This window comes from Equus asinus, chromosome 8, assembly GCF_041296235.1.
Source record: "Equus asinus isolate D_3611 breed Donkey chromosome 8, EquAss-T2T_v2, whole genome shotgun sequence".
Classification (NCBI taxonomy): Eukaryota; Metazoa; Chordata; class Mammalia; order Perissodactyla; family Equidae; genus Equus; species Equus asinus.
This window is the reverse complement of record NC_091797.1, coordinates 64,480,083-64,504,886: the sequence shown is the minus strand read 5'-3', so window position 1 is coordinate 64,504,886 and position 24,804 is coordinate 64,480,083. Positions and strand designations below refer to the sequence as shown.

Here is a 24,804-nt window from a genome sequence, read left to right as displayed (position 1 = left end):
CATGGAATTACCCCCTCATCCTTGTCAACTGATACATATAGCAGTAATCAAAACAGAAAGTTGCAAGGACAGTTAAGGCAGCTTACAGGTATGCCTTTTATAAAATACATTAAACAAGAATGAAAACTACTTAATAAATAAGGAGAGACTTACCAATACAGAGCATTGCTGTCCAATGAAATGACCCAATTCTCCCTTCATGCCTTTTTATTAAATTACGGGGAAAAAATGAAACTATGATTCTTATTTATTTTCTAGTATTACTCCTCCTGTCATTTTCTCCCTTGCTAGGTGGCTGAATAAGAACATGCAACCTAGTGAAGATCTGGAGTCGATAACCGAGAGGCTGTCAGTGTTTGGACCAATTCAGTCAGTTACCCTTTGTGGCCGGCAAAGTGCTGTAGTGGTGTTTGAAGACACGATTTCAGCTTGTAATGCTGTGAATGCTTTGCAAAGCAGGATCCCAGGCACAATGTTTCAGTGCTCCTGGCAACAACGATTCATGTCAAAAGACGTAAGACTCCCTATTACCAAAAACCTATATAAATTCTTAAAGCTTGTTTTACATAATTTGTTTTTAATCAGGACTCTAGTGAAATATGATCATCACAGATGATATTTTAGCACTGACAAAAGGCATAGTAGAGTATATTTAGATCAAGTATTGGAAATCAGGAATAAGGGCACATCCCTTCCTTGGAGACGCTTTACTCTGCTGCAGGAGGCATCATAGCTTTGCTCTTTTGGATAAGAAGTTCATGACTGCGTTCACGGCTTCATCGGACAGCACTGTTCCCTGGAGGACACTGCTTTCTTCAACATTAACAGAATGTAGCTTTTCTTTCTCCCTATTTCTGATGACCTGTTTTGAAATTCTCAAGACCTGTCAAAAAAACCAACAATAAGGTTAAGAGGTATTCTGACAGGAGTGGGTTGTTTTATAATTCTGATTCTCGTTTCTCTATTGTTCATTTAACCTTGTTACACCTTAAGATGTATGTGTGATATAAGACAGTAGTTCTCAAACTTTAATGTGCATACAAATAATCCCAGCACGTGTGGGAAGAGCTTGTGATCACACATTTCTAAAAGCTCCACATAGATACTAAAGCTTCTGGTTCCAGGACCATATTTTGAGCAGCGAGAATATAAAAGCAATCAGTCACTAGCTTCACATACAAAACCTCAAGTGCCACATGGTAGGAATCTCCTAAAAGTCAACCTCGCTGGTTCTCACTGGCTTCAAGAATAAAAGCGCTCAGCAAACACTGCCTACCACCCCCCTCAAAGTCATCCCCAGGAAGAACTGTCCCTCTGTCTTCATGTCACAGAAATGAAATGACTATTTGATAAGTTTTGTAAAAATCAGTATTTCTAATATTATTATGGTTATTTTTAATATCAAATTTAGATGTACTTAAAGTCAACCCAGATATGTCTTGGTTTTCTAATTGCTTATGCTCTTAAGGCAAATAAGTTATTTCCATGCCTCCTACAAGTAAAGAAAATGAATCCTAACATTTGAGGGGAGCTTTGCATATGCTTTCAGTCTGGTCCAAACTTCTTTCTGAAAAGTACGATCAGGAAAAACTTCAGTAACAAGTCCTTGAGCACATGCTTCTTCTGCTGTTAACTTCTTTCCAAAAATAAGCATCTCTGTTGCCTGAAATGAAAAGCACGATTAGGACATTACCTTAATTAAACAAGGCTCAGTTAAATTCAGAATTAACTAAATTTCAGTAGACATAGGGAAATTTACTTATGGCTTTTGAGTATTTCTCATGAAGGGAGAAATTAATGACTTCAATAGGCAATGGTGTGTGCTGAGACCATCTTAGGCTCCTAGCAGGTTTGGAGGCTTGTTGCCTCTGTGGGTGTCTGCGTTGGAGAGGCAAGAGTAGGGAGCCTGGGGCAGAAATGACCTGAAGCAGATGCTGATGCTATAGCCCCTGGCAGCTGTGATTTTCCATCTTATACACTATAAACAATTATAAAAGAAGAAACAAAAATCATCATCATAAGGAATGCCACTCCACTTTTAGAAACACTAGCCTTCAAAATCCCCTAGGCATTCTACCCAGTGGTCCAGCGCTGACAGTTTTCTTTACCTGCACGGGTACTCAGGTTAGTTCTACTTGACCAAAGGAAAGGGAAAAAGACTAACGTTCAGTTTCTAACAAAACCGAGGTCATTAGGTGGATATCCTTCTCTACATTTGCAATTTCTCGTCCAGAAAAGTAAAGACTATTTCAGAGCCAAATGCTCTAAGCCTTAGAGTTGGTTCTGCCCAAACTTTCAAAGTTAAATCTGTATAACAATTCAGGGTAGGTGACAGAATAGATATTTAAAATATATATATTTTCAAAAAAACCTAATAGCAATGAAAATAGGCTCAATTCCCACTCTCCCCTTTCAGATCTCAAAGAGCATCTGCTGAGCCTTCCCCCAGCCCCTGGCTCTCCAGTCTTGTCATGATCCCCTTGGAGTCATGCACACACAGCCTGGGCAACTAGGTTTCCATGAACACAGTGACAGATCCGAACAGCCACTTAACCATTCCGGGAGCCTTAATACGGCAGTCAGACAGGCTGGTGGAAAGGCTGTAGTGACTGGGAGTGGCTTCAGAAGTGGTAGACGTCCATGAGGCCTCACATCTACTGGTACTTCACATGACTCTGGAAGTCAAGATGTCCTCATATCACTTTCAAATGGATGCTGCTCATCCATAAGGAAATTAAGTGGACGAATGAGCTCAGCAGACTATGGAAGCTGGCACAGCCCTGGTCCTTCAACTGACTAACGCCACACAGCTGTAGCGGATGAGGCCCATGCTGCTCACAACGCAGCTGCCCTGGGCACAGCTTCAAGAGCAGCATCCCAGTTTCGGGAGTTGCAGAGAGTTTTTAATTCTCCCTCATACTAGACATTTCCCATAGCCCAGCTCCTCTATACTTCAAACGAAGCCTAGAGTTAGGGAGCAAATAATTCACTTCTCTCTCTTTTGTCTACATTATTGAAGGAAAGAAAACTAGTAGGGATTACTTTTGGAACAGAGATGACTTATGAAAATTTATTCTTAAGGCTTCCAAAGGTTACCTTGGTTGGGCCCATTATCTTCGGAAAAGTGTAAGAGGAGCATCCTTCTGGATGTAAGCCTAAGCGACTAAAAGGAGTATGAAATGTTGCCTATTTGGAGAAAAGAAAGGAGAGAAAAGAAAATCATCTTTTCATATGTGATTTTTAAAAATCACTATTTGTCTATATCTTCACAATACTTAATTGAACAATACTTTTTAAGAATCATGATTATTGTGGTATTATTATATATACACAAAATTCACTCTCTTAAAGTATGCAGTTTGATGAGTTTTAACATATGTATTCAGTTATGCAATCACCACCATAATCAAGATGGAGAATATTTCCATCACTCCAAAAAGTTCCCTTGTGTCCCTCTGCAGTCAGTCCCGTCCTCTCACCCGCAAGCAACCACTGATGTGTTTTCTGTCCCTATGGTTTTGCCTTTTCTAGAATGTCATATAAATGGAATCACACCTTCTGTAGTCTTTTGTCCTTTTGTAGGCTTCTCTCCTTAGTGTAAGGCTTCTGAGGCCCCAGGCTGCTGCATGCATTAGTAGTTTGTTCCTGGTTATTTCTGAGTAGTATGTCATTGTATGGATGTGTCACAATTTGTTCATGCACTCACCAGTTGATGTCATTGGTATTATTTCCAGTATTTTGGCTATCACAAGTAGGGCTGTTATGATAATTTGCGTATATGTCTCTGCAAGAACCTATGTTTTCAATTCTCTTGGGTAAACACCTAGGGGTGGAAGTGCTGAGTTGTGTGTAAATGTAACATTTAACTTTATAAGAAACTGCCAAACTATATTCCAAAGTGGGGTACCATTTAACATTCCCACCAGCAGTGTATGCATTCCAATTGCTCCACATCCTTGCTAAACCTTGTTATCATCAGTCTTTTTAATTTTAACCATTCTAGTAGGTGTGTAGTGGTGTCTCACTATGGTTTGAATTTACGTTTCCCTATTGATTAATAGGGTTGAGCATCTTTTCATGTACTTATTAGCCATTTGTATATCTTCTTTGGTGAAGCAACTGTTACAATACTTTATGCGCTATTTTTAAGTTACATTGGTTATACTTTTATTATGGAGTTGTAAGAGTTCTCTATATATTCTGGTTTCAGGTCATCTTCTTAATGGTGTCTTTCTCATACGTGTTTAAGAGCCATTTATACATATTATCTGTGGCCTATTTATTCCTCTCCATTGCTCATTTTTATGTTAAGGTGTTGATCTTATCACTTTATAGATGTAGTTTAAAAAATATGTTAGCGAGATTAACTTTATTATATTAGTTGAAAAATTGTTTCCTCAATCTGTCATTTGTCTTGATTTTGCCCCAGAGGTTAATTGGCTTTAAATACTAGAATCTACCTCAATATTAGTTATTTAGAATATAAAGTCATTTTCAGCTTTTTCTAGATTTAAGAAATATTTTTGTGTTCCTTGATGAATAAAAGTCTTTATGAAAGGAAATTAATTTATAATTGACAATATGTAACTAATATGTATTCATTTCCGATAATCAGATATGGTGTTATTTTGCAATTAATATTGTTAAAAGATATAAATACATCATGTATGCAGCAAATAAATCAAAATAATAAAAATATAAAGTTATTAATGTCACCTATCTTCTTTTTTTCCCCCCAAAGAAAGCTTATTCAAGAAACCATACTAAGAAATCACAGCCTAAGGAACATAAGCAGGAAACTGGAAAAAAATGCCGACATTAGATATGGGGCCACAAGCAAGTACATACAAAGCCGACAATAAGCAGCATTTAACTTATGTATAAGCATTATTGTAAGTAGGCATTTAGCTTATTTCAGAAATAGAGCAGTAGATGCTCTGGCATCAGACTGCTTGGTGACTGCGAATTTCTTCACCCCTCTGTGCCACAGTGTCCTCATCGGTAAAATGGGGATGAGAGTGCTATCTCATAGGGCTGTCGTGTGCATTAAGTGAATATTCATACTGTGCATCAGTGGAGTGCCTGGGACACAGTGAGCGCTCAAATATTCATGATGCTTGTGATTTCCACCTTTTTATTAACTCACAGAGGAAATGTACCATTTGTTGACAGAGAAGCTAACAGGCATTAACTATCGTCCACAATAAAGAATAGTGCGGTTATATGGGTTAAATGTTAACCTACCTTTAATACGGTATTTATTCATGAAGCCAATAATGGTAAATCCTGTAAATGAATTCCTCTTCACATGTTCCTTCTTCTGCATCTTTCTCTGATTTTACATTGAACTTTGGTTTAATTCAGTTGGGTGAACTCCTATCAGTGGTCACTATTTGTCAACTATTTTCTTTGGGCCAATCTTTTAGCATTTAAACTATATATATATATATATATTTTTTTTTTTTTTCTCTCTGGTTTCAATTTTAACTCCAAATTGTAACATAAGATAGAAGTCCTAGAAATCTTTAAAAGGATGATGTATATGACAGGCATTTTGAATTCAGTGGGAGAACCAGGCAAGGTTCAAATAAGATAATATTTACTCTCCAAGTACCGAAGAATGAGACCCCCAAGTTCAGTTTGGGAACTCCTACTCCTGTTCACACCAGGTCACTTAATCTGTCAGCTAACACACAGACTGTGACCAAAGACTACTGATTTCTCCCTTTGAGCAGAAATGTCCACCTATCAAGGTTAGTTGGCCTGACACCTAGAATCTCATTTGCTATTTTTATGGGAAAATTATTAATAAGAAATTCGATCTGACAACATTGCCAATCTGATCGAACGGAATCCAGAACTCTAATTTCTGGTCCTGTCTATCATTGGGGAAAATATCTCTAAACAAAATTAGGAATCTCTTCAGCAGTAAAAACTAAATGTTTCCCACAAGGCTGAAGATCAGCCAGTTTTATCACCACATAAGCAAGAGTCGCTCTAAGAATCTGATAAGCCTACAGGCGGGATGAGTTCGACAGCAGAAGTTCTGGGCTGAAAGTTCTAAGATGAATGTTCGTCACCCCTTTGTTTATAATGACAAAAACGGGAAACAGCCTAGGCTGCCTGCAGTTCGGCCTGGCGAAGTTAGGTAGGTTAAATAACCCAAATGCTAGCACTGGTTAGCTCTGAGTGTAGGAGAAGGAGTGATTTTTAACTTAATTTTTCTCTTTGTACTTTGTCATATTTTTCAAAATTTTATTTTCTACTATGACATATATTACTACTGAGTAAGAAGAGAAATTAAAATCTATTAATTCAGTGGTGAACACAAGGCTGAATTGTTTTTTGGGCAAGTAACTTCTCTGAGCTTCAGGTTTCTTACCGGAAAAGAGGCAGTGAGAGTAGATTATGTTCGAAAGTCCCTTCTCATTCTAAAATTCTAAATTCCAGAATTCATTTACTTGGAAAAAAGTATCAAATAGTCCACTTGCATAACCTGCAAAGTTATTTCTTTCTCCTTGATAACAGGCTTTCAAGGTCCTTCATATTTTAGAGTAATATGAAAATTGAATAACTATTGTGTAATTTGGTTAGAATCTAGAACCAAAGGAGTTGGGAACAATGTTCACTACACTATTGGTGTTTAGGAAAATGCAAGTTAATAATGAAGGAAAAAATAAAATGAGTCAAATTAGTTAGACTAATTCTTTGGGAAAAATTTAAATTTAGTCCATCCTACCATGAGCCATACCTAATCCATTTGCTACAGGCAATAGTAAAGGAGACGTCAAAGGATCTCATTTTCAATCGCATGACTTGATAAGTTTCTGGGAGCTCACTTACCCTGTCGGATGCATACACGATATCAAACAGCCCAAGAAGGGTGACGGCGATTCCCACAGCTGGACCATTCACCACTGCGATCAGAGGCTTAGGGAAATCTATAAAACAGCCTACGAATTCCCTACAGAAATGGAAATATAAAAGCAAGTTTAAATATTCCCAAGCAGCACTCCTGAAGTACAGGCAAGACAGTAAGAGTCTGAAACAAACTCTTCTGGGCGGGCGGGCCGTTTCCTCTACATCGAGCAGCCGTGCTCCCTGTCTCGCCACCTCCCTGGTCTCCCACGGAGGATGCATGCAGGACGCTCGCCGAACGGCACTTGATGGAAGCTCATAGAGTGAGTCCTGCAGTTCTGCCTTGGCTCAGATCTTGTATTCTAGGCAGTGAGGTCAGCGCTGTAAGCCAGCTGGACTTAGAGATCAGGATGGCTGACCGAGCACATGCTGCAGTGGTACAGCTCAGTGGGAAGCCGAGACTCAGCAGGGGTAAACGAGAGGGGAAGAGAGAGGCCTTCAGGACCTGGGCGTGGTCTGAGACTACTTCGTCTCCCTCCCCGGCAGCCGCGGAAGTCATGCCCTCTTCTGGCTGGACGGGAACGTGCTCAATTCCTCTGCCTCAATACCAGCGAATTTCACTTATAACTGTAGTTTGCTTTTACGCTTTCCAATCAAATCTTATGGAAAGCAGCAGGATGAACAGGTAACAGAAGTTAAAGGGATAGAATGAATGCCCCCGTATTGATAAGAGGCAGTTTGGAGAAATATGCTTGTTCAAAGTCACAATTAATTACACTGACCCAAACAAATATTTATTTTACTTTTGCTCAACTAAATATCACTTTGATGAATAAGGATGAGCCCTCCGAGATCAGACAAATGTCACTCTTACCTCACTAAAATGAGACTATTTTTAGCTTTCTCCTGTATTTCGCCAGGGGGAGTATTAGTGAAGTTGGTCAGGTCATTCCCACTGGAGTAATAGTCACCATTTCCTGTAAATAAAATCAACAGACTTACCATCGACCCATCCTATAATTACCGAGTACCCACTATGTGCCAGGCTCTATGCACGTCCTGGAAACGCACGGGTGAACCAGCTATGGCTCTTGCCCGAACTTATGGTTTAAAACACACGAGGAAATGTAGGCAGCACAACTATGACAGAAAGGAGACGTGCAGGTGCTGATGTGCGAGTGCTAACGGCGTTTGCTCTAATCAGCGAGTTCAGGGAGGCACTTTCCTCAGGAAGGGACAACGGAACTGAGGCCTGAAGGACAGGCAAGGTTAGCTAGAAAAAGAGGGTTGGGAAGAATATTCAGGCAGAGGGAACAGCACGTGCAAAGTTCTCTGGAGGGGGGGTAACCCTGGTGTGTATGACGAGCTGAGCAGCGCCACTGTGCCAGAGTAGAAAAGCCTGGGAGAGGAAGCTGCTGCAGGACGAGCACAGGCAGGACAGACCACGGGTTTGTCTGTTAGGAAGTTTTGCCTTTATTCTAAGACCCACTGAAAGTGTTTTGTTTTAAATTAAATTATAATTTACATACAATAAAATGACCAGTTTTAACACTTGGTTCAATGATTTTTCATAACTGTAAATATTCATGTGATCACAATCCAAAACAAGATAAAGAACATTTCCATCATCCCAGAAAGTTCCCGATCCCCTTTTCGCCACCCTCCACACCCCACAAGATCACTTTCTGACTTCAATCACCAGAGATTAATTTTGTCTATTTTAGAGCTTTATCTAAATGGAATCATGCAATAATGTACTCTTTTGTCTGTCTTCTTTTGCTGAACTATGTTTCAAAGATTCACCATGTTCTTATATGTATCATTTATTTATTCCTTTTTATTTCTGAGTAGCATTCCATCATATGAATGGTCAATAACTCATTTATTCATCCGTCTATTAATGGACATTTGGACTTGTCCTGTTCTGGCTGTGACTCAAGCCACCATGCCTGTTCTTGCACAAGCGGTTTTAGGAACGAATGTTCAACGCATCTTGAGTAACTGGTGTGTCGTGGAGCTGATGTATGTTGAACTCCATAACACGTTGCCAAATGTTTCTCCAGAGTGTTCTCATATCAGAATTGTATGAGAGTTCCAGTTGTTCACATCATCACCAATACTTGGCAGCCTCTGTTTTTGGATTTTAGCCATCTTAGTGGGTGAAGTATCTCACTGTGGTTTTAATTTGCATTTCTTTGAAGACCATGACGGTGAGCACTTTTTTGTGTTTATTGGCAATTCACACATCTTCTTTTATGAAGTGTCCCAGTCTTTTATCTAGTTGTTTTTTTTTTTTTTTTTTTAAAGATTTTATTTTTTCCTTTTTCTCCCCAAAGCCCCCCCGGTACATAGTTGTGTATTCTTCGTTGTGGGTCCTTCTAGTTGTGGCATGTGGGATGCTGCCTCAGCGTGGTCTGATGAGCAGTGCCATGTCCGCGCCCAGGATTCGAACCGACGAAACACTGGGCCGCCTGCAGCGGAGTGCGCGAACTTAACCACTCGGCCACGGGGCCAGCTCCTCTTTTATCTAGTTTTTAAATGTGGGTGTTTATCTTATTAATTTGTAGGAGTTCTTTATATATTCTGGAATATTAGTCCGTAATCAGCCTTATGTAGGGCAAGTATTTTTTTCCCAGCCTGTGGCTTACATATTCATTTTCTTTTGGTAAAGCAGACATTTAAAATTTTCATGAAGTCTAAGTTGTAAATTGTTTCTTTTATGGTTAATGTTTTTTGTGTCCTGTCCAAGAAATCCCTGCCTACTCCAAGGTCACAAAGATATGCTATGGTATCTTCTAGAAGCTGTATCTTTCTGGGTTTAATGCTTAGATAACTTTTGAGTTAATTTTTGTGTGGTATAAGATGGGATTGAAGTTCCCCTATGGATATTCAGTTGCCCTGGCACTACTTGTTGAAACATTTTTCAACAGATTTCTCTACTGAATTATTTTGGTGCCACTGAAGAGTTTTCAATGGGGGAGAAATAAAATTTTTTTTGAAAAAAAATTATGTTGGATGTAGTGAGGAGACTGGACCGGGCATGGGAGAAAGGAGATGTGGACAGATTTGATAAGGGCTTATTTAAGTTCAGAAAAGAGTCCACAGTGGCTTGGACCAGTGCAGAGGAGACAGGAAAAAAAGGACTGATTTCAGAGATATTGATGGAGTGAAATGGGATTAGACTGCACATGGGAGGTAAGAGAGGGACAAGTGTCTATAATGAATATTAGGATTCTGATCTACATACCAGCGGATGGGGAGTCACCCACTGTGATTTGGAACACTGAAGAAGGTCCAGAGAGAGAGATGTGGAGGTGACACCCATGAGGAGGTGCCAAGTGGGTACACCAGTCTGGAACTCCCTGAAGCGTCCTGAAGATGCAAACGTGGGAATCACTGCCATGTGGACTTTTGCTGAGTGGCAGACATGGATGAGAGGGTCCGGGGAGAGCATAGGGTGAGAAGAGAGGAGTGCTTAGGACTACGCCTTCAGGAACTCTCCCATTCGATGGCCACAGAGAGGATAAATCTGCAAAGGGGATCAGAGCAGCCAGAGCCAGGAGGAAAACCAGGGGCAAGCTGTGCCCTGGAACCTAGAGATGTTTAAGAAGGAGGGAAAGTCAGGTGAGGCCTGAAAAATGCCTCTGGATTTAATGATATGAGGTCAGTGGGGGCCTGTGCAAAAAGGAGAAACCACACTGGAATGGCGTCCACGGCAAATTTCAAAGGAAAAATTCAAAGGACGTGTTTGTTTTGTGGTAGGCCTTTGGACAGTCATATTTAGGGTATTGAGAAACATGGAGGTATATTCTATTTCAGCAGTATTTTTACGTAACAGATTTGTTAATTTTTCCTATATTTTTACCAGGAGCAAACAGTGTCATAAATACTATTTTCAATAACTTTATGAGCTATGAAACTTTGTTTCTAAACAAATTCTTATGCAGGTCCTCAATATATATAAAACATATTAAGAGCTGAGCTGTCCTGTGAAAGATGGCTCAAAATAGAAGTGATGGGCAACAAAAACAGCCTGAGAGAGGGTGGGGAAAAAATGAAAGAAAACCATAACCATTAAAGAAATGATGCTGGGGCCGGCCCAGTGGTGTAGGGGTTAAGTTCACGCACTCTCCTTCCATGGTACGGGATTTGCGGGTTTGGATCTTGGGCGTGACCTACACGCCACTCATCAAGCCATGCTGTGGTGGCATCTCACATACAAAAAATAGAGGAAGATGGGCACAAATGTTAGCTCAGAGACAATCTTCTTCACCAAAATAAAAAGAAAAAAGAGATGATGCCATTATAAGCAGTAAAAAGAAAAGACATTGCTAAAAACACAATCAGTAACCTAGAGTACAGGATTGAGACAACTGAGCAAAATAAATGAGTTATTAAACTCTATTAGAAAATAGAGTTAAGAATTCAGAGAAAATAATGGATAATAGTCCCAGCAGACCAGACATTTCTTTTCCATAACTAGAATTTCTTTGAAAGAGAACAGATCAATTGAAACAAAAATATTGAGCGGTATTATCAAAGAATACTTAAAATAAGGCCTTAATAATCAGTTTAAAGAGGATATGCATTTCCTAGGGAAAAGTGATAATGTGAAAGTAACCCTTGGTCTTCCAGGGAAAAAAATGATCTGATAAAGGTGCTGAAAACAAAAATAATGATAGTGAAACCGAAGACAGGGGAGTTCAAGTTTCCCTGGATTAGGGTGAAATTGTACTGGTATCTACAAGGTTCATGTGGGAAACAAAGTAATCAAGTTTCTGAGCTTGCCTTGCAGGAGAGCAGGAGGACCACTGAAGAGAGAGGGGCTTGCTGACAGCCCCTGACTAACCAAGCATCGCAGAGGGGCACGGAGAAGCTAAAATGACCGAGCATAAATTTTAGATGTCACAGACTAAAAGTCCACTGTATGCAATACAAAGACACCCCCCCACCCCTGGGAATTTGCACACGTGACCCATGAAGAAATCTGAAAGACAGTCAACGCCTGTGCAGAGGACTCTTAAAACTTTAGCCCTGAAGGCCACATGCTCCCCTCTCCCCTACCTAAAACTCCAAATAAAAACCCTTCCTTGTAGCTTTTCAGGGAGTTTGGGATTACAACGTTAGCTGCCCATTCTCCTTGCTCAGCACTTGGCAATAAAATCCCTACTTTCTTCCACTACACTCAGCGTCAGAGACCGGCTTGCTGCGCAAAGGTGAGTGAACTCACCTCAGGTTCGGTAACAGTAGCCTCAAACTTCTCCTGCAACATCCGACACTAGAAGATAATGGAGCTCCACTTAACAGACTACACACTTGGAAGAGAGATGTGAGGGGTGTCAGAAATTCATGCTAACCTCCTCACCTTTCACAAGGGAAACCCACAGACACTGTGCCAGGGAGTAATACAAGGTGGAGACATCAGTGTGCACCATATGAAGCTATAAAAGTAATTCCTAAAAGCAGTAAAAAAACTTCCAAAGTATGAGAAATAAAACACACAGAAACAAAACAAGGAAAATACAGTCTATGATGTAAAAAATAATCAAAGGAAGCATTGTAAATAGAAAGCATGAAAGATGCCAAACTAAAACCTAGCCTATCCATCATATACATATAGCTAAGCAGGGAAACAGATCTTTACAAGAAAAACTCAGGCTGGAGCAAAGGGGGAAGATCCATATTTGTGCTGTATGAGACACAGCCAATAAAAAAATAATTTGATAAAGCAGGAAAAAAAAAACCCACAACTAGAAGGACCTGCAACTAAGATATACAACTGTGTACAGGTGGGGTTTGGGGAGATAAAGCAGAGAAAAAAAAAATAATAATAATTCAAAAGGCATAAAGCTAAAAGGATGGGTAAAGCTTTTCCAGACAAGTGCAAAGAGTACTGAAGCAGGTGTTATGGTATTAATATTTGATAAGGGTGATTTCAAGGCAAGAGCGTTAAATGAGACCAAGACGGCCATTTTGTAACAAAGGATAAAATACACAGTAAAGGCCTACCTACTCATAAATCTTCCAGTGCCAATAAGATCAACACGTGCTTTAAGGCAAAATTTTTTTTGACACTAAGGAGAAACTGACAGAAACACCATAGTAACAGATGCCTTTAATTTACTTTTTTTCAGTCCAAGACAGATTAATTAGAAAAAAACCCAGAATTTGACCAATTGAAATAACATAAATTAGAAAGGTAAGTCTAAGATATATTTTTAACTCTACACCTTAAAAATAAAGAATGAACTTACTTTTGAAGTGTTCCTGGATGATATAAAAAAAATTGGCCATTTTCCAATTCTTTATCCTCAAGGTAGGGATTTCAATATATAGCAATATACACAAAATTTTAATAGATTCTTAAAAAGTAAAATTAGTAAGACTGGTAACCTCTGATTATAATACAGTAAAGCTAGGAATTAATAACCGAAATGAAAAACCAAAGAAAAAACCTCTTTCTGGAAATTAAAGGAACTATTATTATTATTATATAACGCTTAGATGAAAGAGGAAATGGAAACCAAAAAGTGAAAAATATATGGAAAATAACTATAGTAAAAGCACCATTTATCAAAATTTAATCATTCAGTTTTTCTCACCTGTAAGATAGGAGTAATAGGGTCTAACTTCATGGGGTTGTTGTGTGAAAGTTTAGAAAAATTAACAATTATAAAAAGCTTTAAAAAGAATTAAAGTGCTTAGAACAGTGCTAGGCAAAGTATTTTACAAATGTCATCCACTATTATCATTATTATTAAACTCAGCAGTTTTACTTCTAGGAATGGACCCTGCAGATATATTTGCGTGTCAGCTGAAAGGCGTACATCTAAGGATACTCACTGCAGCATCCTTTTAACAGCAAAAGAGAGTGAGTACAACCTATGTGCTCATCAACAGCGGGATGACGAACTCAATCGTGGAATCAAAAAAATGTAATACTTTGTAGTCCTGAAGAGAACAACTTAGATGGAAACAATTTTTCAGGACATGTTGTTAAGGAAGGAAGGTGGGTATAACATGTGTGTATTATATGCTTCCTTTTCTGTTTTAAAGAAAGTAGAGGGAGACAAGCACACATGTGGGCAGTTACACAGACAGCTTCTGGACGGCATCAGTGAAAACGGAATTTGTCTAGGGAGCAGGACTGGGGTTCCAAGGAGAGTGAGATTCAGTTCTGTTATGTACCTTTTCAGATTCTTTGGATTTTTTTAAATTCATGTGCCTATATTATACTTTTAGTTAAAAAATAGTTAATAAAAAAACATAAAACATTCTTCTCCTGTACAAATTAAATCAATGCCACTTCTCGGCCACTGTTTTTGTTATCACATTCTCCTAAATTACCTAGGTGTATACAGGAGATCCCAGGGCATCTTCAATTCCTCCCTCCCTCATGCCCACGAATCAGCCATAGACTTCTCTCTCTCCTCCACTGTCTTTTTTTACCAAAAGCTATCTGATACCTCTCTATATTATTTATGTTACAAATTTAATGAATATTAAAAGAAAATAAAATCACCCCTGCTTCTGCCATGCCAACACTCAGTAACAGCTGCCATCTCTCAAGTGCCTGCCGTGTGCCAGGCCCCCAACCTGCACTATCTCATGGCATCACTCGGCCACTCAACAGGTCTCCACGCAGGAAGCAGAGGTCGTCTACAAGTAGTAAGGAGTGAAGACAGGATTTATACACAAGTTGATCTGAGTCCTGAGCCTAAGTCGTAACCGCTATACAGAGTGCCTCTTCTGATTCCAATGATTTTCATTTGCCAGGTTCTCATTAGTCCAGGTCCATGGGCACCCAGAATATTTGCCAGTTAAAATGACAGTACTGATATAATTTTTAATAATTTTTTATTATAGCTTAAACATTTCCTATATTGTCTGTCTTCACAAGGGTAATTTTTAATGCCTGTGAAATATATACTCTAGTGGATGTTCTCTAATTTTCTTTATTATTCTATTATGGCAACATATTTAGAATTTTTTAACATTTTTACAACTATATGAAATGCTGCAATAATTATCTTTATTGCATAAGACCTTTCCTTTTTCTTGCTTAATTTCTCTAAAATAAATTCCCATAAATGGGATTCCTGTGACAAAGGATGTGTACATTTTATATATTGCCAAAGGCCCTTTTCTTTAGCTATTTACACTTTTTATAGCCATTTACACTGCTGTCAGCAAGGTATCAGAAGCATTTATTCTACCATAACCTTGTCAAAACTGGGTATAATTAAAAATGTTACTAATTTAGATAAGAACAAGCTGGCATCTCATCATTTTGATTTGTATTTGTGATTATTAATGAGGTTGCATTTTCCTTGTTTGTTTAATACCGGGACTTTCTCATAGAAATTGTCTATTTGGTTTACTCACTGATTTATCTAGTAGGTCTTAATACTTTTGTTCCTAATTTGTGTCTGCTTTTTACAGGATAAAGATATCAATCCTGTTTCTATCATATTTTGTATATATTTAAGAATTAGAGTATCTCAGTACTGGAAAAGATCTTAGAACTTATTTACTCCATTTCTTATCTAGTAGGAAATCCCCCAAAATAGAAATTTAATTAAGAAATTCAACAAAATGTCTTACCTGTTAGAACAGTTATGGTTGAGTCATCCTGGCTTGCAGCTTTAAGTGCAAGTATGATTTCTTGATACATCTATGTAAAGAGGGAAGACAAGGAAAAGCAAACAACTCTGAAAATGGTAACCATCACCCAGTGGGTTCCCCAAATGAGCATCTGCAAGCCTGCTCTCTGCAAAGTGCCAAACATCTATGCTGGTTGTATTTATATAACCAAAAAGGTGGCCCTATGCACTGGAGAAGACTTCCAGTCCTTCAAGAATTATGTGGTGTGCATTATGTACCCAGTGCTACAGCAGATGCTGGAGGATATATATATTCACGTTTTCCAAGTGAACAAACTGGACAAGACCCTTGAGCTTTTGGAATTAAAAGAGGGGGTTAGCTCTAAAGTGGGTGGAAAGCACAAAGCAGCAGGCAGCTCGGAGGAGGTGCTGATGCTTCTCTAGGGCGGGTAGGATGGGAGGTGGCCAGAGAAAGCTTTCCATCAAGAAAGAAAGCAGCATTTCGGTTGGGACCTCAAGAAAGAGCACAAGTGTCACAGGCAGTCTGGGAAGTGTGAGTGTTAAAAGGCTGGGATTTCCAAGAGGGCAATGGGCCTCATATTGGAAATCAGCAACATCTCTAAAAATCTTGGACATGTAGCTGTTATAGCTTTTAATGCATTTAAAACAGGTACACTTCCTACCTTAGATGTGACTCCAATATGGGAGAGAATGATGCAGAGGGCTGATATTTACAGACACAGAGACACTGAAAAAATAAATCAATGGACTCTACATAATATATAATATATGAATAAGATGAAATCGTTTCCACTGAGGGAGGGACAAAGGAAGTAATTCATTATTATTACCGTTATGATGACACAGCATGACAGGGTAATGGCAAGAGCCAGGGTTAGGAGACGGACAATCAGAATTTCGACTTAGGTTTTCCTGCTTATTAGTTATGTGAATTTGAGCAAGTTACTACTTAGCCTATTTTACTGTTAAATAATAATAACGTAGGCTTTTTGTGGAATTAAATCTCTGCATGGCAAGTGCTGACACACATTAGGCACTCTAAGGAGTGGTGACTATTTTTTTTACCATGATTACATAGAAATGAGTCGGGGAAAAGGAAATAAAGTTTTGAGAATCAAATGCTTCATTAATTGAATGTCACAGCTTCTATGGACTTCTTATCTAAGACTATTATAAGTTAGCATATTCCTTCTACTAAATGCAGATGATAAACCCAATGGAAGGGGTTAGAGACCTCTCGAATTTTACTCCTCGTTCAGCAGCAAGCATCCAATTAATTCCCTATAATTTTCAAGGGGAAAGGGCTGAAAGGGTTATTTTTTTAATTGTGATTTTTTAATTGAAGTATAATCGACATATAACATTATATTAGTTTCAGGCACTCAATGATTCGATATTTGTATATATTGCAAAATGATCACGACAATAAGTCTAGTTAACATCCATCATGGTACATAGTTACAAAAATTTTTTTCTTGTGATGAGAACTTCTAAGATCTACTCTCTTAGCAACTTTTGAATATGCAGTACAGTATTATTAACTATTGCCACCATGCTGTATATTGCATCCCCACTACTTACTTATTTTATACCTGGAAGTTTGTACATTTTGATCCTCTTCACCCATTTTGCCCACCCCCCGCCCCCCTCACCTCTGGCAACCACCAATCTGTTCTCTGTATGTATGAGCTTGGTTTTGTTTTGTTTTAGATTCCACATAAAAGGGAGATCATAAGGTATTTGTCTTTCTCTGTGTGACTTATTTCACTTAGCACAAAGCCCTCAGGATCTATCCATATTGTCACAAAGGGCAAGATTTCCTTCTTTTTATGGCTGAGTAGTACTCCATTGTGTGTGTGCACCTATACACCACGTTTTTTTAATCCATCCATCGATGGACACTTAGGTGGCTGAAGTGGTTATTTTTATTTTCATCCCAGTTCAGTGACAGATTGAACTAGCAGACTAGTTGCCTCTGCAAAACAGCTCATTTCAAGCAGAGCTGGGTCATGATCTATTTAAGATAAAGTCCTTATCCTTCCTCCCTCTACTCGTACAAAATAAAGCTCCACGCAAGCAGAGTAGTGCTCACTCTCAAGTCTAAGGGACATGAAGATACTGCCAGGGACAGTCAATACCAACCTTAGAGAACCTCTACCCAGATTCTCTTTTATCAATGTATGTTTCATTTGTGTTCATTTCTTTGTGCTTCCATCATTAGGAAAGTTGCAGTGCCTTTTGGGCATGTAGGACCCACCTGAAGCTCACAAATTCTAAATAATGAATACAAGTTTTGTATGAAGAAGTATCCACAATTACTGATCTTCCTGCACAAATCAAACGAGATATCAGAAAAATAGGAATGATGTGGAAACACTATAGCTTTTGAGTGAAAGAGAGAAAGAAAAGAAAAGCAGGACAAACCTCCAGGGTAGCTAATGTTACCTGAAGGTTGACTGCATTCTTTTTGGTGGGCCGGTTCAACATGATCTTTGTGATGCCGTCTTCAGAGGTCACCACCAGGGTTTCATACCTCGGTTGTTCCCTGTCTGCTCCAGGCTTCCCTTGGCTAGAGGACTCAGATGAAGAACACAAACTGGCCACTAAATCCACATAATTCTGCCTGGCAGTTTCCTGAAGAGAAGATGACAAATCGCTTCAGCCAATGGTCAACGGACAAGTATCTTAAGAAACCTCCTATGCTAATAAATAGCACCTTGCAATGAAGAGAGAACAGAGGTGCTGATTCAGCAGAGGCACCTCAAGATCCCGAAGGCTCCAGTTATCATCACTTGATAACGAGAAGCACCCAACGTCCTTTACGAGTACAGCCAGTAAAACAAACTCAAAGTAACAAGTAAATTTACCTTGGGCAGGTTGCCAAGAGTATTCCATGCTTCCCATTTGGCCTTCCTGATCAAGTCATAGATGCCTGGTTTGGGCATGTTACAAAGTCCTTCAGTGGCCTGTGAAAAGGAGAGGGGCAATTACCGGTCAATGCGAACTGGAGCCTTACCCATCTAAGATCCATAAGACGCGCAGGGGAAGCATGAACGCGCCTTCCCCTCCCAAACACTGTCACAAGGCACGGAACTTGGTCTGAGCTTTCCCCTTGCCCTCTCTTTCATGCTGTTGCTAAATATGCACAAACAACAGGAGAAAGACTGGAGAGACAAAATATGCTATCAGCTGTCGATCCCTAAAATAAGTTATAACTGCCTGCATATGACAATAATGCAAGATATGGGTTTTGGGAAAGCACTTTTTAAAAAATTCTAATAGCTCATTAGTTTTATATTGATGATCACATTTTTCACACACAATCAAAATATTCAAGCCAACAATCATCACAGGTAACTAGGCAACAAACATTTGGGACCCAAAGCATATTCTGAAAGCCACTCAGAGCTGCAAACACCCACCACTACTTCAATGGCCGATTTCTGGTAACTGAGCACAGAGCTGTGGCTGGGGAGCAGGGCGGGGCTGTCAGGGCCGCTGGCCCTTAGGGGACTTGACTGAGGGACCCGCAAATAGAAAGCAAAGTGCGACTAAAGTTTACTTGTTTGAGGGTAGGTGGAGTGAGTGTTTTGAGATGAATAAAATATCCCACTCAGTTACTGTTTAGAAATGGCAATTTAAAACTCCACTTAATAACCACACTGCAAATTTTTTAATTTTGTAATATAATTAGCCACCTCTGAAAAACAAAGGCAGTAAAGGAAGCTGAGACTTTCCAAAGACAAAGAGACAAGAGTCACCTGCAGGAGCTAGCCCCTGAGAAAACAGAGGCAGCACAAGCCACGAGACTGCGCCCACGTCTGATGCCACATGGCAGGCCAAGGGCTTCTGAGACCACCCTCGGGTTCATCATCTGCTCGAGTGACTCACAGAAAGCTGTTTTACTCACAATTATGGTTTGTTATGGGGAAAAGATACAGATTAACATCAGCAAAGGAGGAGATGCATACGGGAGTCCGAGGAAGTAAGCCCCTCCACACTCTGAGTCAGGACAGAGGATGTCTCAGGATGAAGGTGTGGCAACGCACACGGAGTACTGCCCCCCAGGGAAGCCCATGCAAGCCTCAGCATTCAGAGTTTTCACTGGAGCTTCATCACTCAGGCATGCCTGACTGGGTAACCCCAAGCCCCACCCTAAACCACACTGTTGCCCCCTGGTGCAGGCAGCCCCACCCTAAATCACACTGTTGCCCCCTGGTGCGGGCAGGCCCACCCTAAATCACACTGTTGCCCCCTGGTGCGGGCAGGCCCACCCTAAATCACACTGTTAGACAGTCCAGGCAAACACACACACTCCCACCAGGCGTGGTGTCTCAAGGGCTCAGAGAGCACCTCCCAGAAGCCAAAGGGCAAAGGCCAGACCTCTTCTTGGGCAAAGTTAAATTCTTTACACACCCTTATAAAAGTAAAAGAGGTTCATACCAATAGGCAGAGAAAAACAGGTAAATACACAGGAGCCGAGAGGGGCTGACTTCCCAGGGTAGTCTTTAGACATTACAACTTAAAAACTTAAGTTTTAGAACTTTGTTATAAAATTCTACAAAAGTAGAATATGATAATGAATTCCCAATACTCATCACCAACTTCGACTACTATCATTTTTTGCCATACTTGCTTCATCCATTCTTCTTTCTTTTTTTGCTTAATTATTTTAGTCATCCCCAACACCACACTATTGCACCCCTGCATACTTAGTATGCCTTCCTAAAATGTCAGCATTTTCTTATATAACCATGATGCCCTTTACAGTAATTCCTAGGTATTATCTAACACTCAGTCCATCTTCAAATTTCCCCAATTGTCTCAAAATACCTTTTTCAGTTGATTTATTCCAATCAGCAACCAAATAAGGTCTACACATTTGGTTGTTTCAAAAATCTTTTAAGTCTGTTTTACTCTGGAATGATCCTGAGGGGTTACTTTTTGCCTTAATAGTATTTCAAAGTCTAATATACAAAACTCTCATGTATACACTCTTTAGAGGAAAGGGAACAATACAAACCCTAAAAATATTAAAGCTGCATTTTAGTAAAACACGGAGCAAAGCTATGTGAGGAGTCATCAGCCTCAAATGTCTCTAAGTTATATCAGACCTTAGACATTTACCTGCTTATATAGAGCATACAGTTTCAGCTTCACTTCATTTCCTGGATCCTTCTTCAAGAGTTTCATCTGATTCACTGCATTTTCCAAGTCCTTCTGACTGGCTCTCATTGCTGTTCCACCCACGTGCAGCTTAAGTGCTGGGAAACGAGCGTCCTGCACAGGACTGGAAACAGGGAGACTGGTTTCTAATTGCTCCCAGCCCCTACCTTCAAAATGCTATGTTGCTCTATAAATATTTTCCCTATACTTACCCCAGCAAGCTGGCCGCTGATGGTTAGTGGTTTCCCGAATGATCCCTAGATAAGAAACCAATACGGAACCTAACTGTAGTAATTTTTAAATAAAGAAAAAGAAAGCTGCAACCCAGCACGGTTGGGTTGTAACTCGAATTACATATAGATAAAAGCAGCCAGTACTGGAATGTCCACATAAATTTTGGCTCACTCAAAAAGTAGACGAAGTGTGTGCAACAGAGACGTGAGCAGGAGACTGAGAGCACAGGGTAAACTGCACAGAAAGAAGCTAGTCATGATCCAAACTCCAGAAACAGCTTCTGCGTTCACTGATTAACAAAGTATAAACTATTATCAGGTCAATGTTTTTCTCTCTGCTCAGAAAGACATGTGTCCCAACATATACACAGGTGGAAGGAGGGGAGACGGGTGAAGATATTAGAAGTGTTCAAAAGGACAGATGAGTAGTTGCTGGCATTCCACACAAGGACCTTAGCAAGGTGGGGGACCTACCTGGGGGAAATCGACCTGCTGTGGATGCTAGTCTGTGATGCCAGCTGAGCAGACATACCCAATCCTCACCCCACAATGTTTAACCAGCCAGGAAGAGAGCAGAAACAGCAAGCACGCCCAGGTAAGTCAGTTTTTAAGCACACACAGTAAGCAGAAGGGAGGGGAAAACTTCAAATCATAGTGCTGAGCTCACAAGCAAAACCTGAATTTTCACAGTGATGTCTCAATAATAAAGCTAATGACATTGTGGGGCCCAGGGCAGGCCACCCCAAAACATCCCACAACGACATATTGATTATTTGGAATTAAAGTTACTTGAGAAGCAAAAAGGGCATTCTGACCCTCTTGTCTCTGTTCCACCTGAAAGCAGGAAATGAATCTCCCACCAAGAGGGGTTCTCCCTGCCTCAACACAGAGCTGGGGACTCAGGGCAGAGAGGCTGTGTGAACAAACCTTGCTCGCTCACCCTCTCAGACCTAAGCTCTGTCTAAATTCCTCACTAATTACCTACCCTACACCTAAGTTGGTCTTGACAATTCCTCACAACATTATTTCTTTGTGTAAAAAGATACACAGACTGTCTGCTTCGTTCACTCTCTGAGTATCGTTTTCATGATTCTCTTGTGGGCATATAATTAAATTGGGTTTTTTCCCGTTAATTGGGTTTTGTGTATTAGTCCAGCCAGAAGAACACAAGAAGAGTGGAAGGGGATTTCCCCCACCCCAACAGCATCAAAGATGATTAAAATGACACAGGTAGAGGTCAGCCTAACAAATGTATCACCTTTTCTGCAATTATGTAACTTTCAAAGAGTACAATGGACTCTAGGTTCAAAACTTGAAATATTAGTGTGTAATTCAATAAAATCAGCTTTCAATAAGCTTAATATTAGGTAATTGAATTAGGTTTTTTCCCCCCAAAAGGGAAAAACTCTGCATCCTACATGAATTTGACACCTGGCAAGTTCCAAGTAGAAAACCGAAAGGAAAATTAACATCCATTGAAAGCCTAAATGCAAATGTGCAAGTTCTCACAAAATGTGGTGCAAACTTATTTATTTCAAAATAAAGTGAGTTAAATACAAAACACAACCATTTAATATATAAAATAGGGAACATTGCTCGTAAGTCCACCACCTCAAGGCAACTGATGTGGATTAAGGCTGCCCCAGCTACAGAAGCCCAAGGTGACCTGGCCTACATGCCAAACTATATGACCCAGTGGACTTTTTTTATGGTATGAATTAGGACCGCCCCAGGGAGAGAAGCCCAGGGCATCCTCACCTACATGCCGATCTATATGGCCAGATTTGTATCTAAAGTTGTATGACCGCACAATAACCAGACCCCATCTGCACTGAAATCATTTAATGACTTTTCACATCATCTTTTCTTTTCTCCAGTAAAAATAAGTCACGTACCCATGCCTTATAAAATTAGCCCTAACCCTCAATTCAGGGCAGCAGCAGGAGCTCTGACTGCCCATGGGTCCTGTCCCCATGCAGCCGCAGCAGCAGCTCTTCACTGCCCATGGGTCCTGTCCCCATGCAGCAGCAGCAGCTCTGACTGCCCATGGGTCCTGTCCCCATGCAGCAGCAGAAGCTCTGACTGCCCGTGGGTCCTGTCGCCATGCAGCAGCAGCAGAAGCTCTGAATAAAAAGAGCACTACTGCCAGATCTAGAGAGTCCAAGAAACCTTTCTTTCAACTCCTTGGCTCACCGACCCCGCATCAGCAGCCACCAAGTTCCAGGGCTTTCTTGTTCCCTATGCATAGATTCGATTTTGGTTTCTGATGAGGATTTTTAGGCTGCTTAATTTTAAAACGGTTTATGATGAGGATTTTTAGGCTGATTACTTTTTAAACTACAGATAAGAAGCAGGCTCCAAGGAGTGGAATTTGCTTGCCCTTTGATCAGAGACAGTTGCATTTGTGAACAAATCTCCATGCCTCCCTCTCTGCGCCAGGAGGAAGGGGGGATGGCCTTATTTCTGGAAACTCTTAATGGGGAAGGCAAGAACTTAAGTTGTTTACTGTCTGGCAACCTCATGTAACTGACCTCCCCACCCCAAAATCCTCTTTTGTCTTTAGTTGAAGATAATATTTGAGCGGTGACTTCTGCCATTTACTCAATCCGGTTTGATTCTTATCTAATAGTCGTGGGACCGCCCAATGGCCGGACCCTACCGGCACTGGTACCATTTTAACTTTTTTTTCTTTGTCTCGTAAAGAGATGACTCGCATACCTATGCCTTAAATCTAGCCCTAACCCTCAACTCGGGGCAGCAGCAGGAGCTCTGACTGCCCGTGGGTCTTTTCCCCACGCACCAGCTCTGCCTGCCCGTGGCTCCTGTCCCCATGCCAGCGGGGGCAGCAGCAGCGGCTCTGCCTGCCCATGGGCCCTGTCCCCGTGCCAGCGGGGGCAGCACAAGCGGCAGCAGAAGCTCTGACTGCCCATGGGTCCTGTCCCCATGCTATTCTATACTATTCTCTAAATAAGAGCACTACTGCCAGATCTTGAGAGTCTAAGAAATCTTTCTTTCGACTCCTCGGCTCACCGACCCCGCATCAGTTTCTACGTAGTTTCTGTATCCTGCCATTTAACATTACAGCAGAAGTATTCTCCAAAAAGCAAATCGTTTAACCCAACACTGACGACAATGACTTGCATTTTCACAGCGTTCAGCAAATAACCAAAGCGTGCCTGGATTCCACCTGCTTTCAGCAAACCGCGTTCCCGCCCAGCAGCAGGCTCGGCGGGCGGCGTGCAGGGCGGCCGAGGGGACGCACACCCGGCGGGCGGGAGGCGGCTCAGACCTCCCGACGCGTCCTTCCCGCCCCTTCCGGGCCCCACCGTGGAGCGGGGTGCGCGTCGAGGACGGTCGATGTCACGCTCTCCCTGGAAACCGTTAACAGCCTAACCCTGTTGCTACCGAGACAGGACAACAGAGAAGGCGACGACTCCTGCAAGGACGGCAGCGTCCCACGGGCGACCTCGGGCCCCGGGCTCGGCGCTTACCTCCTGACAGCGCTCGCAGCCCAGCGCCGCGCCAGCCTCACGGCCGCCCCAGCCATACTGCCCCGGCGCGGACGCGGGCGGACTGGGCACGGGCCCGGGGGATGGCGGGGCCTGGGGACCGGGGAGGCGGGGCGTTGGGAGGAGCGACGCCGGGCACCGGAAACCTCGGACTCCGCGGCGCCGCGCCGCCCCTCGGGAGCGGCCGTGGGAGGCGCTGCTGCCCCCAGGCCGGCGGCCGGCGCTGCGTCGGAGGCGGGAGGGGGGACCCGAGGCGGGGTACGCGGGGGAAACACGGTATTCGCCCCGGAAGACGCAAGGTCTGCAGACCCGGCGGCGAGCCTGGGCATCGGAAGTGTCTCTCGAATGTCTTCAGCGCATGCTTTCATGGCAGTAACCATCTGTGGCTGTCTCTGAGTTCTGTCGAAGCATTTA

At 41.3% G+C, this 24,804-nt stretch overlaps 1 protein-coding gene across 4 annotated transcripts; it reads right to left on the bottom strand.

Moving 5' to 3' along the window:
- Positions 1-557: 557 nt before the first annotated feature.
- ECI2 (enoyl-CoA delta isomerase 2) lies at positions 558-24,773 on the bottom strand. 4 transcript variants are annotated; one of them, XM_070515683.1, is made up of 11 exons: positions 24,373-24,620; positions 20,861-20,905; positions 20,610-20,772; positions 18,350-18,448; positions 17,928-18,116; positions 15,463-15,532; positions 7,733-7,835; positions 6,844-6,964; positions 3,097-3,186; positions 1,520-1,663; positions 558-883 (listed from the first exon to the last, which is right to left on the bottom strand). In XM_070515683.1, the coding sequence occupies exons 3-11, from the start codon at positions 20,715-20,717 to the stop codon at positions 728-730; spliced, it is 1,080 nt and encodes a 359-aa protein (XP_070371784.1). In that variant the 5' UTR covers positions 20,718-20,772; positions 20,861-20,905; positions 24,373-24,620; the 3' UTR covers positions 558-727. The 4 variants fall into 4 exon arrangements, with proteins under 4 accessions (XP_070371784.1, XP_070371786.1, XP_070371785.1 ...); XM_070515685.1 differs by having other exon boundaries at positions 24,058-24,457; XM_070515684.1 differs by lacking the exon at positions 24,373-24,620 and adding an exon at positions 24,023-24,310.
- Between the last annotated feature and the right edge of the window lie 31 nt (positions 24,774-24,804).

Coding starts and splice junctions, on each gene's coding strand:
- ECI2 (XM_014839728.3), bottom strand. CDS start 24,770: ATGGTTACTGCCATGAAAGCATGCGCTGAAGACATTCGAGAGACACTT. Junction 15,533..17,927: donor AGAATGCAGTCAACCTTCAG/GTAACATTAGCT, acceptor CTCTTTACATAG/ATGTATCAAGAAATCATACT. Junction 6,965..7,732: donor AATAGTCTCATTTTAGTGAG/GTAAGAGTGACA, acceptor CCATTTCTGTAG/GGAATTCGTAGGCTGTTTTA.